The 17289-nt window shown below is 42.8% G+C and overlaps 1 protein-coding gene across 2 annotated transcripts in view; it reads left to right on the forward strand.

The window, feature by feature from the left end:
- The window catches only part of YEATS2 (YEATS domain containing 2), a 113699-nt gene extending 97101 nt beyond the window's left edge, over window positions 1-16598 (forward strand). For both annotated transcript variants that reach the window (XM_039242334.1, XM_039242333.1), the window contains exons 22-31: window positions 251-379; window positions 846-944; window positions 5723-5825; window positions 6537-6610; window positions 8456-8535; window positions 9676-9877; window positions 11299-11525; window positions 12392-12466; window positions 13147-13220; window positions 14862-16598. In XM_039242334.1, coding sequence (XP_039098265.1) covers window positions 251-379; window positions 846-944; window positions 5723-5825; window positions 6537-6610; window positions 8456-8535; window positions 9676-9877; window positions 11299-11525; window positions 12392-12466; window positions 13147-13220; window positions 14862-14970 — 1172 coding nt within the window. In that variant the 3' untranslated portion in view covers window positions 14971-16598. The remainder of the gene's footprint in view (window positions 1-250; window positions 380-845; window positions 945-5722; window positions 5826-6536; window positions 6611-8455; window positions 8536-9675; window positions 9878-11298; window positions 11526-12391; window positions 12467-13146; window positions 13221-14861) is intronic.
- Window positions 16599-17289: the final 691 nt, after the last annotated feature.

Raw genomic sequence — 17289 nt, forward strand, 5'->3', positions numbered from 1 at the left:
ATTAATTTTGCTTTGCCAAAAAATTTCTGTTACTTCATGATTGTGGGGCAAAAATAAATCGTCACGGTCACATTATTGTTTCATTGTGAAATCTGCCACACCCACTGCCTCCTGCTTCCAGCTCTCTGTTTACTGAAGAATTAGATGTCCTAAGAACTTCCTCCTGTGAGGAAAGGTGAATGCTGAAGAGGGCAGGACTTTCAGGAAGCATCTGATCTTCAGCTTGGCCTTATCTTCCAACTTATTTTAGGATTGCTAAAGATTCACTCCAGTCAATCCAATCCCCAGCAGGCTGTCCTGACGATCCCCAGCCAGCTCAAGCCACTCAGTGTAAATACATCTGGAGGTGTACAGACTATTCTGATGCCTGTGAATAAAGGTAAGCCCTTCACCCATGGGTTGCGGTTACCACCAGGACGTTGAGGGGGACAGCGAGGCGGTCTTCCCTTTAGCCATCAGAGTTGTCCTTGGCCCTTTGAACTCTGGAGCACCGTATACCACAGGTGACCCCTCGGCTTCGATATAACTCCCCCTTTCTGGAGTTGAGTAGCAGGGAAACATTTTAGGTGTTTAGGAGAGTTCCAAGCTAATTGGACTTTTATTTTCTTAGTGACAAGCCCCTATTTCCACAGTGGAAAATAATAAAAGCTCAGCTACCCGGGTACTAATAGTAAACAGCCTACCTACCTTGTCACATCACTGTAATAAATAAGGACTTTTTTAGTGTTGTACTGAAATTGTTCTTGTGCCCTTAGTCTAAAATGGGGCCATCACTTTGGAGTTAGATCATCGTTGTTAGAAAGATTTCTGTATTTCTTACATCCTCTCTCTTTTTTCCCTGTTAGTGGTTCAGTCATTTTCTGCCAACAAATCACCTACCATTCTGCCTGTAGCTGCCCCAAGCCCCATTGTCCCCAGCTCTGCTCCAGCAGCTGTTACAAAAGGTAGGTAGTTTCTCACAGTATTTTTGCCCAGAAGTTTCGTGCAAGACATTACTATAATCCGGGTCCCTTGAATTTCCAGTATCTGTGAATCAGTCCCTTCAGAATCAGTCCCTACTTACTGAGTATTAATATAGTAGATCTGATATTGAGGGGAAATGCAGAGATGTTTAAAGCATCATTTCTGTCCTCCAAGAACTTACAATCAGGCTGAACTGAGTTGTAGATAGCAGGCAGCGATTGATAATTGCAGGATAGGTGTGCTGGAAATGTGAATGTGAAGGGTTTCCGTCTAGGATGTCTGGTCAGGGTTGGTGGGGTGTGGAGTGGGTATGGAGGGGTAGGACTTTGTGCAGGGCATGGATTGTACCCCAGACTTAAGAAGAGTGAAGCATGTTAAGCTGTGGAGAGGGGAGAGGGCATACCAGATTGAGGGAGCAGTAGACTGAAATGGGGGACTCACCTAGGGTGTATAGTTGTGGTAAAGGAGCTTTAGGTGGGGCCAAACTTTGGCAGGTTGGCAAGGGGGACATTTCTGAGTAGATTGTAGTAGATATACTGAGTAGATTGAGATCATGCAGTGGGTTGAAGCAGCACATTTTGATATCTGTAACATCTGTAATAATGATAGCTACCATGGGTTAAGAGCCTGAAGGGCACCAGGCACCATGCTGGCTACTTTATATATGTCACTAATTGTCACAGTACTTTAGGATAGCTATTATGCCCATTTTGCAGATGAGAGTGAAGTTTGGAGATACTAAGTATCTGCTTCCCAAATCTTGAAAGTTCAAAAGCAGTGCAGTCAGAATTTGATGTAGATCTGCTTTTCAGGCATGCCAGAACTTTCACGGTAGTCTTAAGGAAAGATAGATTTGTATCTTAGAGCATGACCAACTAAAACAGGGATTTGCTGATTACAGTTCCCTGCCTGGTTTTTAAATAAAAGTAATTGGCACCCAGCCATTCCCATTTATTTGCATATTATCTGTAGATGCTCTGCCACCTCAGAGTTAATCAGTTCCAGCCAAGGCCATATGACCCACAGAGCCTATAAAATACTTCCTAATTGGTCCTTTATAGGAAAAGTGTGCCAACCTCTAATCAAAAGATACTGATAAAAGAATTGGATTAGTCTGGACCACTATTTTTCTATAGTAGTTATATTTCATAGGCCTTCCTTATGCAGATTCTGATTCAGTCCATTTTTTTTAGGTTTATTAATTTATTTTGAAAGAGAGATAGCGCAAGTGGAGGAGGGGCAGAGAGAGAGGAGGGGAGAGAGAATCCCAAGCAGGCTCCATGTTGCCTGTGCAGAGCACAACACGGGGCTCAAACTCACGAAACTATGAGATCATGACCTGAGCTGAAACCAAGAGTTGGACGTTCAACTGACTGAGCCATCCAGGTGCCCCTGACTCAGTTAATTTTGGACTGGGGTCAGAGCATCTCTGTTTTTGTTTTAATTGTAAAATTTTGTATATTGAAATGCAAAGATACTTACCATACCATTTGGTCAGTTTTGTTACAAGCCCACGTAATTCATTTTCCGTTCAAGATACAGAAATTTTCATCACCCTGTGCTCCTTCCAGTTAGCTTCCAGCCCCTGTAGGCCCACTGTTCTGATTTTCCTTAGAATAGATTAGTTGTGTCTATTTTTTTTAACTTTATATGAGTGGAGGCACATGCATTCTTCTACATGTGGTTTTATTTATTCACCATATTTTTCAGATTCATATATATTGTTACCTGAATAGTATTCCACACTGTAGGAATACATCATAATTTGTTTATCCTTTCTCCTGTTGGTGGACGTTAGGGTTGTTAACTCTTTGTCTATTTTCATTTTTTTAGTAGAATAGCTGTGTCAACATAAAAATGCTAATAGTATAATTCTGTAGTTGTTTGAGGGCCAGATTCATGTGCATGTACTTGTACCTGTAGAACTGGAACTTTTTCTGAGGCTTTCCTTCTGTTTTTTTTTTTGAAGTCTTAAAATCACTAGAGAGTGGGGGAATATGTATTGCCAACAGTGAAATTAAATTAGCAAGGTCATTCAATATAAGTCAATACATAAAAATTGAATTTTTATATAGAAATTAAGTGCTAACAACCTACTAAACAATTCTAAGAGAAATTTAAAAATCTAAATAAGTGGAAGGAGGATATACCATTATAAACATAATAAATTATAAATACGGTTGACCCTTAAACAACACAGGTTTGAACAATGCAGGTCCACTTATACACAGATTTTTTTCAGTACAGTGCTGTAAATGTATTTTCTTTTCCTTATGATTTTAATAGTTTTTTCTCTAGCTTATTCATTATAAGAACACAGTATATAATACATACAACATGCAAATATGTATTAATCAATGATGTTATTGGTAAGGCTTCCAGTCAATAGTAGGCTGTTAATGGTTAAGTTTTTGGGAAGTCAAAAGTTACACATGGGTTTTTGACTGTATGGGGGCTTGGCTCTCCAGTCCCCCAAGTTGTTCAAAGCTCAACTAATTTCTTACAAATATGATAAATTATGTTAACTTACTGAAAACCTGATGTGTTATCCTTTCTCCCCCCCACCCCCAAATGACTTAACAGAGTCAATTTAGTCCCACTCAAAATGCCTAGAGGTGTGTGTGTGTGTGTGTGTGTGTGTAGGAATGGACAAGCTAAATCTAAAATGTATGTGGAATTGCAAAAGCCTAGAAAATATATATATATATATATATATATATATCAATATCAGATATATATACACACTTTAAAGCTACAGTATTGAGATAGTGTTGTATTGGTTCAAAAATAGACAGAATAATGGAATAGATAAGAGAACCCAAAAATAGACTTCCAGGTATATGGTCACCTGATTATGACATTCAGTAGGGAAAGGATGTTCATTACCATACATAATGCTAGGTAAATTAGATATATCCATTTGGGAAAACAATGAACCTTACACGATAAACAAAAATTAATTTGAGTTGGATATAGACCTAAATGTGAAAGGTAAAACAGTAAAGCATGTAAAAGAAAAGAGAATATCTTCATGACTTTGGATAAAGGTGCTTTGTAAACAGAACATGTAGGAAAACTACCCATAAAAGAGAAGATCCATAACACTGGGAACCTCACTTCATTACAGGGACAAAATTAAGAGTAAAAGTCAAGCCACATACTCAGGATAGTGGTGATTGATACATCTAAGAAAGGAGTCATAACTAGAATATACATATGCAGACCATCTAAAAGTCAATATGAAAAATACGGACACTAATTTTTCTTTAAAGAACAGTGAACAGACACTGCACAGAAGAGGATATCCAGGTATCATAAAGTTATGAAAAGTTCAATGTCATTAGTCATCAAGAAAATGCAAATTAAAGCCATAGTGAGATGCTGTTATATCACCAAAATTTAAAACACTGGCCATTCAAGTTTTGGCAAGGTTGTGACACAGCTGGAACTCATATGCCCTGTTGGTGGGACTAGAAATTGATAAAATCATTTTGGAAAGCGGTTTGACATTCTTTAATAAATCTGCCAAACTGTAGATTAGATTCTAATAAACCTTACATTTAATAGATTAGGTTTCTAATTAAATTGGATTTCTAATAAGTCTTATTAGATTCTAATTAATAAATCTACATCTGCCCTATGTTCCAGCAAATACACTTCTAGGAAATGTACACTTATGTCCATCCACCAAAAGACATTCAGGAATGTCCGGTTGCATTGTTGTTTTTAATAGCTAAAAAGATGCTGATGCAAAGGATTATGTGCAGTCTGATTCCAGTTATGTGGAATCCAAAGTGGACAAAAGGTGGTTATCTTTGGCAGGGAGGAACTACCAAAAGCATGGTTGAGGACTAGAAATACTCTATTATCTTGATTGGAGTGGTGTACATGGGTGTAGACATGTAATTGAACCATACCCTTAATATTTGTACATCTTATGCAAGCTGTGCATCAATAAAAAGAGAGATGTATCAAGATGTATTTGTTGATCTCATTTGTAGATTCTTATTATATAGGAAGGTACTGAAGGGTGTTGAGTACAGAAATGACATTAAAAAGGTCACTTAGGAAAATTTTCTGGTCCGGATGTGCAAAGTGAGTTGAAAGGGAGGATTGAAGGCAAGGGAGCTGATGCAAAAGCAGAAAGTGTGTGGTCATGGTGTTTTGATCAAAAAGCCTGCAGAAATACAGGAGACACATGCACCTGAGACCTTGCTATCTTCCGTCAGTAGATTTAGTAAGATTAAAGCCTAATGTGACTGGCTTCGCTATTTCCAAGGACAGCAGATCTGAGTTTAGCTTTCGCCTTGTGTCTCAGAACACTAAGGTAATGCTGAAAGTTGATCAACTTAGCTGGAGAGATGATATCCAAAAGCATATTAGAACAGGCCAGCATTGTATTTTAATGTGACAGTTCGTGTGTGTGTGTGTGTGTGAGACAGAGAGAGAGAGAGTGAGTGTGATGGGGGGATCTCCCATAGCAGTGTGGTTGGCCCTTTAAGAAATACATAAAAAGCCATTTTATTGCCTTGTCATGAGCCTGGAGTTGCTCCCCCTGAGACCCAGGGTAACAGTTCTTCCCTTGTCTGCTGATCCTGTGATGATGGGCGCCATCTCAGCCCCCTGGCTGTGTCCCTGCAGCAGCTGGTGTGGCAGTTTTCCTCCCTGAGTTTCAGTGGAAGAGCTTTTGTTTCTGCCTGCACGTGTCCTTCCGTCATTGAAGACTCACAGCTCTCTTTTTGTTGCTCTTCCCTTGTAGTAAAGACTGAACCAGAAACACCTGGGCCAGGCTGCCTCTCTCAGGAGGGTCAGACACCAGTGAAAACAGAAGAAAGTTCTGAACTGGGAAACTATGTCATTAAGTAATTATTTCTGTCCTTTCTAAGGGAGTTGGGATTTTGGTGTTTTTATGATACTTTTTAAAACCCGTATCTGTGACAGCTGAGTATGTGTAGAGTTGTGTGTGTATAGAAGTAAGCCCCTTGATGGGTGGGGACCTTATGTCCATGTGTAGTGAACAAGTGCTACCACTTGATGCATAGCTCAGGAGTCCTCAGTTACTACACTGATGTCACCTAGGGGTGAATTTGTTGCCTCAGAAACCTCAGGTGGTACAGATCTTCTCCCTCCAGTGGAGCTTGACAGTGTGTACTTTCTTTGCTGAATCCTTGGGTATGAAGTTTCTGTGGTGTCATTACTCAGATGTGTATACATTTTATGTCTGAGTATCCACATACCTGCCTAACTTAAACAGCTGCCTTTTCACAGGCCATACATATAGAAATTTTCTGCTCTAATGGCATTGAATTGCAAAAGGTATGTGATTATTTAATTTTAAAATATAGACATATTTGCATAATTTGCCATTCCTGGGGTCTCATCTGGTTTATGTTTAGAAGGCTATCCATGAAAGGAAAGACCTGCCCAGCACAATTGGTTATGTTTTAATTCTCTTGGAAAGAGAATATATACATAAATTCGTGTGTGTGTGTATGTGTGTATGTGTGTATGTGTATGTGTGTGGCTAGAAACTGCAGTGTGTTTACTACCTTAATCTTTTTTTTTATTCTCAGGATAGACCATTTAGAGACTATCCAGCAACTCTTAACAGCAGTAGTAAAGAAGATTCCCTTAATCACTGCAAAAAGTAAGATAATCGTACTGAATATATGGATGCATTTTTAAAGCTGTGAACTACTTGGGATATTGAGTCAACCTAAATCATTTCGTAGTGTAAATTAATACTGATGTGGTACTTATCTTGGGAGATTTTAGTTACAACTGTAGCTCATTTGCAGGATTTTAGAATTCATAATGTCTTGGTCAACTAACTGGTTGGCCTTTTACTGTTTCCACTGTGATCTGTGGAAGGAATTTTTTACACTTACTGTTGTATGTAAATCTGTTGTGTATATAATTAAAACTGCATTAGTTTTTAATGTTTATTAAGGCAGATTAGCCTTTGCCTACAATGTGCCAGACTCGGTGCAGGCTCAGTACATTTACTGTCTCTTGTGGGATAGGTGGTATTATCTCCATTTTACAGATGAGAAAACTGAGAATAAACAAGGCTAAGTAACTTAACTCAGAGATCACTAGCAATAGGTAGTGAGGGAGGATGCTAACCTAGGTCTGTTTGACTCTAAAGCCATTAATCTTTTATCCCTCACTATCCCTCAATTTGTACAAATGCACAATCATCAAGACCCCCAACATTGAAGTCTGTTCTATCACTACCCATTGTTAGCAAGACTGAAAAACTTACCTCTCAGTTCTTTGCACAGAATCACCTGCCTTTAGGGGGCAGATAGCCTGTTGATACTCAGGCATATGCTCTCGGGCAAGATAACTGATAACTGCGAACATTTAAACTTCTTTGTTTGTTTGTTTGTTTGTTTATTTTTTTTTGAGAGCAAGAGGGAGGAGGGTGGAAGGGGCAGAGAGTGGGATAGTCCCAAGCAGGCTCCATACTGTCAGCACAGAGCCCAGTGTGGGGCTTGGACTCATGAACTGTGAGATCATGACCTGAGCTGAAATCAATAGCTGGACGTTCAGCTGACTGAGCCACCCAGGCACCCTGCAAACATTTATAGGGAAGGGATGAAATATTATATTACATTCATGGGAATATGAAAATGAGAGGCCAAGTACAGCCTGCCCTGCTTATTTTTTTCTAACAGCAAAGAAATTACCTCTTTTTTTCTTGGTTGAAGTCTGGGGGTCATTCTCAGGTAGTTCAAAGGAAACTTTCAGGGACATTTTCCTAGCCCGGCAGAAAAAATTTAGAAATCTGGTTTTTATTTATTTTTACTTAAAAAATTTTTTTTAGTGTTTATTTTTAAGAGACAAAGACTGCATAAGCAGGGGAGGGGCAGAGAGAGAGAGGGAGACACAGAATCTGAAGCAGGCGTTAGGCTCTCGGCTGTCAGAGCAGAGCCTCACGAGGAGCTCAGACCCACGGGCTGTGAGATCATGACCTGAGCCAATGTCGGACGCTTAACCGACTGAGCCACCCAGGCGCTCCGCCAAAATCCAGTTTTTAAAAACTTAGATACAAATACAGCATATTAGAGCTGGACAGCAGGTCAGAAACTATCTGTCCCAATGGTCTCATTTTACGGATCAGAGAACTGAAGCCCGAGAGGTGCTATAGGATGCCTGGCACCACTTAGTGAGTTCACGGCAAGGCCGGGGCTAGACCTCAGACCTCCTCTTCCTGGTGCAGTGCCGTCTCCACTGGTTGTAATAGGCAGTCTCCTGCCATGAAGCTTGCTCTGCCACAGAAGCCGATTTCCCAGAGAGGGGTGTTGTTTTGAATACACACCAATAATAAGAGGTCTTCTCTTTTAAGAAGCAAGTGAATTTGCCCAGTAAGGAACGTATATCCAATAAATAGGTCTAAAGAAATGTTGGAACATACCTTTTGCAGATAAGGTGTGATTTAAATCATAGCAACTTTATTCATAAAGTTTGGTGGATATGTGCATTCTAGGTGAAGATGCCAGCTGTTTTTCTGCAAAGTCTGTGGAGCAGTATTATGGCTGGAACATTGGAAAAAGGAGGGCTGCTGAGGTAATCCTGTGTCTGCCTATTGGCTGTGTGAGCTGCCACTGAGAGCCTGGGAAGAAAAGAACCAGAACACATGTGCATTCTGGGTGCTTCCATAAACCTTGTCTTGTGGAACAGTGACAAAATTTGCAGCATATTTTGTTAAATATTTAGTGGTAGAATTTTTTCTTTCATTAAAAATCTCATTCTTTAAACACTTGGAGCTAGCCTTTAAAAGGTCTACTTTTTTATCCTGCACTGGTAAAAATTTCTGAAAATCTTATATGAATTTCAGTATATTAAAATGAAAGCAGATATTTGTTGAGTACATCCAGTGTGGTAGCTCCTCTGCCAGATGGTGGAGTTTATAAGAGAAAGTGCACATGTGAAGGCATGCTCAGGAAGCTGCGAAAAAGTCAGTGTGATGGGTTTGGGGAAGGCTGAGGGGAAGTATGAGACCGTAGGTTGAGACCAGATGAAAAATCTAGGCCAAACCTTGGAGTTTCAGTATTCCTTCATAAACATCTGGTAGATGTTCTTTTCCTTCCTTAAAAAAATTTTTTTTGGGGGCGCCTGGGTGGCTTAGTCAGTTAAGCGTCCGACTTTCACTTAGGTCATGATCTCGCAGTCCGTGGGTTCGAGCCCCGCATCAGGCTCTGTGCTGACTGCCAGCTCAGAGCTTGGAGCCTATTTCAGTCTGTGACTCCCTCTGTCTCTGACCCTCCCCTGCTCACGCTGTCTCTCTCTCTCCTAAAAATAAATAAAAATATTAAAAAAATAAATTAATTAAAAAAAATTTTTTTTTAACATTTACTAATTTTTGAGAGAGAGACAGAGCGTGAGCAGGGGACAGGCAGAGAGAGGGAGACAGAATCACAAGCAGGCTCCAGGCTCTGGCCTGTCAGCACAGAGCCCGATACAGAGGGTTGGAAACCACAGCCCTAAGATCATAACCTGAGCTGAAGTCAGACGCTTAACCAGCTAGCCACCCAGGCGGCCCTCCTTTACTTCCTTTTAAAACTTTTTAAAAACACAATCAGATTAAAAAACAACAACAAAAAGCAATTCTGAGAAGTTAAGTTAGCATGGCAATTTACAGTTGGGTGATTTACTTGAATACATTTGCTAACTTGAAATTGATGGTTCAAAAAAAATTTTTTTAAGTGGCAAAGAGCAATGACAATGCGAAAAGTCTTACAAGAAATACTGGAGAAGAATCCGAGATTTCACCACCTGACTCCCCTTAAAACGAAGCACATTGCTCACTGGTGTCGCTGCCACGGCTACACCCCACCTGATCCCGAGACCCTGAGGAGTGATGGGGACTCTATTGAGGATGTGCTGACCCAGATCGACAGCGAGCCAGGTACACCTTCAGTGGGGCTCATTGGGCATCGTCTCAATAGCCCGAGAGGTGTTTCCATGGAACACGCTCTCACCTCTTCAGCCTCCATGGTCTTGGACCAGTTCAACCCCAGAGAACTTGAAGAGCTGCCTTGAAGAACAGGAGCGTTTGCTCACCTATAGCTGAGTGTCCCCAACATTGTGCCCCAGCCAGGAATGTTCCAGCTTGTGACATATAGGCAGTTAGCACCATTTCTTCTTTGAAGACGTTGCTAACCCACCCCCTTTCATCCAGATAGAACTGACTTCTCCTTCCTTTGTGACCTTAACAACCCCTCATAGACGAGTCTACCCAAATCTCTTTGAAGGTGGAGATGCCGCGTTCTCTGGTACTTTATCTCCAGGCCTTGCCAGGAAGTGCAGCACCCAGCAGCGGAGGCTCAGTTGGAAACAATAATGTTGCAAATGGGATGAATTGTCTGTTGGATGTGCTGTATGGGGTGGGAGCAGGGCATAAAAGATATTTTGAGTTTCACCTTCATAAGAAGGGCTGTTTCCCCCTCCCAGCCCTACTTGTATAGAAAAGCAGAAGTTCCACCACCCGTCTGAGGGAGTCGGGGGCCCAGGGACAGTGTGGGGGCCCTTTGAGACGCGGCACAAGTTCCGTGTTTTCCATGAGGCTTTCCGGAGAGCCCTCGTGCAAGACGACCTTCCTCTGAAATCCAGCAGCACTTAGTGTCAAACCTTCATAGTTTGTCAGAAAGAAATATCTCAGCTCTTTGGAGGACAGAAACCTTATTGATTACCTCCGTACTCATTGGTAGCACAGTACTTTACATAGACCAGGCTTTCTGCTAATATGACTGATTAATTTGTAAGTACCCAGTCAGTGAAGCAGAAGAAGCCAGGACCTGGTGCCCTGCCACCACCCTGCTGGGCACCCCTAAGCCCATCTTGTGCCTGGTCTGGACCTCACTTCCTTATGAAGTGAAAGGTGTGCCCTGGAAGGTTCCCAGGTCCTCTTCTGGCTCTCAAGTTCTAATACTCTTTGTTAGACTCCGTAAATCAACTTATTAAAGAGTAAAATGTTAACAGTACTTAACCTCTGAGCAGTGAGAGGTGCTCACGTGGGGTGATTTTTATTTTCTTCACTGTGCACTTTTAAATTTTCCAGATTTAAGATATGAAAACCAGTATGGTCATTAGTATTTGGGGGTTGAGGGGATGGCCTAGTTTTTGGTGGCTTAAGTCAGAAGTATGTGTCTATTTCGTCTTCAGTTGCAGTCACATCACATTTACATTAACACAAGATGTCAGTGTCCGTGCTTATCTGTCTCATGAATTACTAGTTTTCAGTTACAGATCCATAGAATTCTAGAACCTGAAGGGAGACCAGCTCCCCCGCTATTTCTCCCTTCCTAAGACTCATTTCTTCTCATGTAGAGTGCCCGTCATCATTCTCCTCTGCGGACAACCTCTGCCGGAAACTGGAGGACCTGCAGCAGTTCCAGAAGAGAGAGCCAGAGAATGAAGAGGAAGTCGATATCCTCAACCTCCCAGAGCCATTAAAGATCGACATCAAAAAAGAACAGGAAGAGAAACAGGAAGAAATGAAGTTCTACTTGCCACCAACACTGGGTTCTGAATTTATTGGTGACATCACACAGAAGGTAGGGGCTGTGGCCTCAGGTGTTTCTAGGTCACACACCAGGTGCTTCATGCTCAAACCCTCAGACTCAGAAACCGACACCAGGCTTTCCTGATAAAGTAAATGCATGAGTTACTTTTGCCTGACAGACTTGGAGTATGCTCTCTGGGCGTTTCCTTTGCCACATCTGGGCAGGAAAACTGCGTGTGGAAAGGTTGCTTGCTGGCCATGGAGCTGAAACAGAGACATTTAGGTGTAGACAGTTTTTTACTTTCATCTTTGTTATCATTTGCCTCAGTAGAGGCGCCTCTCCCTCCTGAGGCACACCGTAATATTGCGTGGGTCACCTTGCCCTGACATGTTATAGCTCCCACGTGCCCTGCCCATGGTGTGGGTGTGGCGGACACACTACCCTGTGGTGCCGGAGAGTTCTGTCTCCATCTCTGTGGAGCTCAGCAGCTCTTCAGCATCTGCCACCTGTACTTGGGACCTAAAGTGGAAGACAGTGTTTGTTTTCATTTACAGGAGAAAATGCAAAATGCGGCAAGACACAGTTTCCAAGTATGTGTTCATCACCTTGTGCAGATAAGGCCTGAAGTGTGATTCCAGGCTTTTCTATGTTTTGATCCCACTATTAGAACTCATGGCAAATTCTGACCATGATATTCATGAAGGAGATTTGGGGGTAAAGGCAGGATTATAATAGCTCCTTTAACAAAGAGAAATAGGATAGCATATTCTCCCAGTTGTCCCATTTTGTGTTACTTCCCATGAAAGGGTTATTCTTTCAACTGGACATCCCTCTGGGCAGCCAAGAGGTGTGCTTGCTTAGAGAGAGGTTGTTGTTAGTGTAGAAGAAGGAACAAATGCTTTCTTCTGCTCTTCCAGATTGGCATCACCCTGCAGCCCGTGGCCCTTCACAAGAACGTGTATGCGTCTGTGGTAGAGGACATGATTTTGAAGGTTGGTGCCTCCAGCACTGCGGTGCCAGTCAGGCAGGGTCGTCTGGGTCCCAGGCTGTTTTCAATGAGGGACAAAGGCAGAAATGGAACAGAGATGATACGTTTTAAGATTTTTCATCTTATTCAGGCTTAACATTTTCTCTCTTTTCCTACTCTGATTTTTAAATGAACTAAATCATGGGTCTTCTGAGTGTTAGAGCGTCTACAAGAGTTTTTGTGCTGGTGTCATGCTCATGATACTTCGTGCCTTTTGAAGCTCCCGAGGTGAGAGTGCTCTCAAAGCAGAGCCTTGGGTTTTCTCCACATGTCACAGCAACAGAGAAATAATCACAGTTGTGCCATCCCTGGGCAAGGGGATGACAAAATCGCTTCCTTACCTGGCCTGAAGCTGCTCCCTTCCTGCGACCCCTCTCGCAGCAGACATGACTCACCTGTTTTCCTTAAAAATAATGTCTGATTAATGAATGTTACCCCCATTCCCCATTCATAATTTCTCAAAATCATGGCCTCTATTTTTGTAATCTAATATTCGGTCTATTATTTGAACCTTCAGTTTTTTCTTAAGGACTTTTGGTCCTGAGATACAGTTGTTTCCAAAGTTTTGTGTATGGGACGGGGCCAGATGTGTCCCTTCTTAACAGCAGGTGGGTGTCCATTTTTGAACTGCCTCTTCTGTCATAGGCCACAGAGCAGCTGGTGAACGACATCCTGAGACAGGCTTTGGCCGTTGGATACCAGACAGCATCTCACAACAGGTACTCCTACCTCTTTAGTCAGTGGTACCAGTTAACAGATCTTTGCTGACAGTTCAGTTGCCCATTCAGAGGTTTTATACTTAGTGAAATCAATCCAGTTAGAGATGGAGGTGTCCGTGCGTGGGACATTCTCAGAGCCAGAAGGCTCATGGGTCTGTTTCTCATTTTGAGAGACTTCCTTGTTGTGAAAGCTCAGTGTTGCCCCAAGATCTGTATCTTCCCAATCACTACTTCAGACACACTGTTCCAACACTACAGGGTTGAACTAGTACCAGCTCTTTGCAATTAAAGATAACAATATCGTCCATTATGTGTTAGATGTTGGGGTCAGACATTGCATATATTACCTGATTTGTTTTCCACTGGAGAACTGTAACTCCATTTTTAGAAGTCAGGAAGCGGGGCTTTGAAAGTGAGTATTCCCTGCCTCTTCTGGCACGTACATTATAGAATCTACATTCACCTCAGACCTCATTGGTTCTGCAGCCCACAGGCTCACCTTTGCTGCTTCCCCCATTCTCACTGATTAGGACACTGAGTTTTGCCATTTTCTTAGGCTCTGAAGAATGGCAGACAGGCCTTTCTTTGTTCCACACCTTGGCATTCCTTTCAAAGGAAACAAGTATTTTATACCAGTATGTATGCTTAAAGCCTGTCATAAATTTGTAAGATTGTATCAGAGTGAGGACATGAAGAGGCCTAGATCAGAGGACTGTTAGGTCAGACTTCACAGGAGTATAATACATTGGGCAGGGTAGAAGACGTCTTTAAAAAGAAGAAACGGGACGGGGCGCCTGGGTGGCTTAGTCGGTTGAGCGTCCGACTTTCGCTTAGGTCATGATCTTGCGGTTCGTGGGTTCGAGCCCCGCGTCGGGCTCTGTGCTGACGGCCAGCTCAGAACCTGGAGCCTGTTTCAGTCTGTGACACCCTCTCTCTCTGACCCTCCCCTGCTCACGCTCTCTCTCTCTCTCTCCTAGAAATAAATAAAAAACATAAAAAAAAAAAGAAGAAACGGGAAAGAGGAGTTCTAGGAAAGCTCCTTTTCCGACATCAGGTCCAAGAGTGGGCTGAGTGCCTTCTGTGGCCCCTTCTCACGGCCACGGTCCTGGCTGTGCAGATGCGGGTAGCCTGGGTGCTTTTGATGAGAACATTTAACATTACACTCACCCTGGCAGGACTCTGTCTCCCATCTTTCCGGAAGATGGAAACATGGGCCCGCAGTACTGTGATCCTTTGACGTAGGTCTTAGTCTGCTAAGATTGAATTACATAAACATCATTCTGTTTTGCTGTCCTAAACTTTACTTCCTTCCCAGTCCTCAGAGTCTTTTTTCCCCATTCAACCAAGTTCTTGAAACCCATCTCATGCCTGTGACTGGGAAGTCAGATTTGAGCCCTAAAGAGGGCTGGCTGTGAAGAAGGCAAGCCAGTCTTGACCATAATGAAAGAAATTAATGAGGAAGGAGAGCAAGCAAAAGAACGCACTTGGCCTCTCCGCACCCCACGCGGCCCTGAACCTGGTGTCAGCACTGTCCTCTTCCAGTGGGGCCTGTGTACAGGGCGGTCTGCTTGATAAATGGATTGATTCAATTATTAAATGCTTGAGAAAATTGCACCTAATATCCTTTGTTTTTTTTGACAGGATTCCCAAAGAAATTACAGTGAGTAACATCCACCAGGCCATTTGCAACATTCCTTTTCTGGACTTCCTTACAAATAAACACATGGGGATATTGAATGAAGATCAGTGAATGAACGAAGATGCCCCTGGAAAAGCAGGATGTGAAGAAATAGCCGAAGCTTTGAACTGTAATGTCTCTTCTCCTTGGGGAAGGAGGTTATTTTCTGTGTGCCTCAGACCATTATGGCCACCAAACCATTGTCTCCACCTAATTCACTGTAACACCAGAGGGTTCAGTCCCAGATAAATCCCTTCAGGACAGAAGGTTGTTTCCTGATTCTAGAATGGAGCTGTGAGTGGATGTGTGCTCCTTCAGCTGGCATTTGCTCACTCTCTGTAAAGAAGAGTCTGAGAGCTGGGCCAGGCCATGTGCAGTGGGTCCTCCTCTCCTCCGGTCATCAGGGGGCACCTTGGGCTTGAGCCTAGGCAGAGAAGACTGTCAATCTAGAAGTTTTCACCCATTCTGAGGTTACAGGCAGCTCCAGCAGTTACCTGGGAACCTCTGGAGATGGATTGGGCTTCGGCACTTGGTGGCCGTGGCCTGGAGGACCCTGTCAGCTATAGGAATCCTTAATGCCTGTGGAAAACCAGAAGGCCAGGGAGCCTGCATGCCACACAGAAGTCTTTGTTCATGGAACACAGGAACATTACTACAGCCAGGGTCAGAGCATGGTCCAGGGTTAGACAGATTCCCAGCATAGGTCAGGGAGACGTTTGGTGTAGTCAGGAAGCTCTTAAATATGTTAGGAATCGAGAACACCCACAAATCCCAGGAACTTGGCAGACTTGTACCAGCTTTGCATACATGCGGGGCAGAGAGCTGGTCCCACCCCGTTTGTGGTATGTAGGAGCCACTGTGCCATGCTGAGTGGCCAGTGGGCGGGGGGGGGGGGGCAGCCTCTGGGGTAGGTCTGCTGGGATTGTACATCCTGACAGTGGATTCAGTGTCCTGTTCTTTCCCATTCAGCTTTTTCGAAAAAGAAAAGCGTTTCAAGGAAACACTGAGTGCCTTAAGGAGAAATGACTGGCAAAGCCGAGAGGCAGGAATGTCAGTACTCAGACGCGGTGAGAATGGATTGGAGCCCTCTCAGTAGAGAGGGGAACAGAAGGAAGGTTAGCAGTGCCCTGCGTGATGTCCAGTCCCATTAAAAATACCCTGCCCTACTAATCTTCCTAACATAGTCTGTGTCGAAGGAAAGGGAAGAATTTATTCTCAAACTTATCCAACCAATGTAATTCACATTTTCATGAGTTCATTAGGTGTTTGAGTCAGGAACGGAAGGCAGGGTGGTGACTTGAAAAATCTGCACTTCTTTATTCAGCATCTGATGATTGCAGATGCAGAGGGAAATCTATTCGGTAAGATTTGGGCAGGCCCGGGCTTAGTATAAACAATAGATTAGTCCATAAAGGCTCAGATACTCTGTGCATGAACTACTACAGGCGAGGTTAGTGGGCAAGTGCATAGATTTATTCAGCAGAGGACGGTGACAGCTACAGGATGGAGGTTTTGATCCAAGTGGCAACAAGTTCACTTAGTACATGTATGAAAGCCTAAGGTAATTCTTTTTCAAATGAAATATTAAATGATTTAACAGTTTCCATATGTGTTAATGTTTCAAATGTATTTGTATCATAATGTGTAACATAATTGTGTAACAAAAGTCTACAATAAATCTTTTAGTATTTGGGATAGGTTCTTCGAAGTTTGAAGCACTGCTCTTTGGTAGGAGTCTTATATTAGGAAGAACTGTAATGGGGAAGAGGTATAGGTATTTGTGTGTTTACATTAATTCTTCCACTTCTTCGCAACAAGAATTTGCAGCTCTGCAAGATAAAGGATTATAGTTACATAAAAATCTGAAAAAAAATGTAGAAGCTGCATGTTGACCGTGGAAGTAATTACTTCTGACAGCTTTGAGGCAAAGGAAAACTACCTAATTGAGCTCGGAGCCTCCTCAAAGCCAAGGCAAAGAGGGAAAACAGCTCCTGTCCTCTAACAAAGAAGCACACTTGGATTTTCCGGAAAGATAGGATTGGTCCGTGCTGAGGTCTGGAAGAAGTTCCTCCTGCGACACAGTCCTGCCGTGACCATCTGCTATCAGAATGGCTAAAAAAATTACCAAAGATGCGGAAATATTTCAGGACCGACCACTTTTTACATCCACCCTTAGTAAAAACTGAGGGCTTTGAAAGCTTTGGTTCTTCAAAGGCAAGAAGTTCTGCAGGGAGAAGAACAAGATGGAGTCCAGGTACGTAGCTTTCTTGGGACCAGACTTCACTTACTATCAACTTCTAGGGAAGTGTCTGGAGGAAGGAGAAGAGGGACAGTGCTGAGTCTCCTGTCCTCTGGGTCTCAGCCACAGTTTTGACCGAGCCACAGGACAGA

This window comes from Hyaena hyaena, unplaced genomic scaffold, assembly GCF_003009895.1.
Source record: "Hyaena hyaena isolate Hyena2069 unplaced genomic scaffold, ASM300989v1 scaffold_213, whole genome shotgun sequence".
NCBI classification, from domain to species: Eukaryota; Metazoa; Chordata; class Mammalia; order Carnivora; family Hyaenidae; genus Hyaena; species Hyaena hyaena.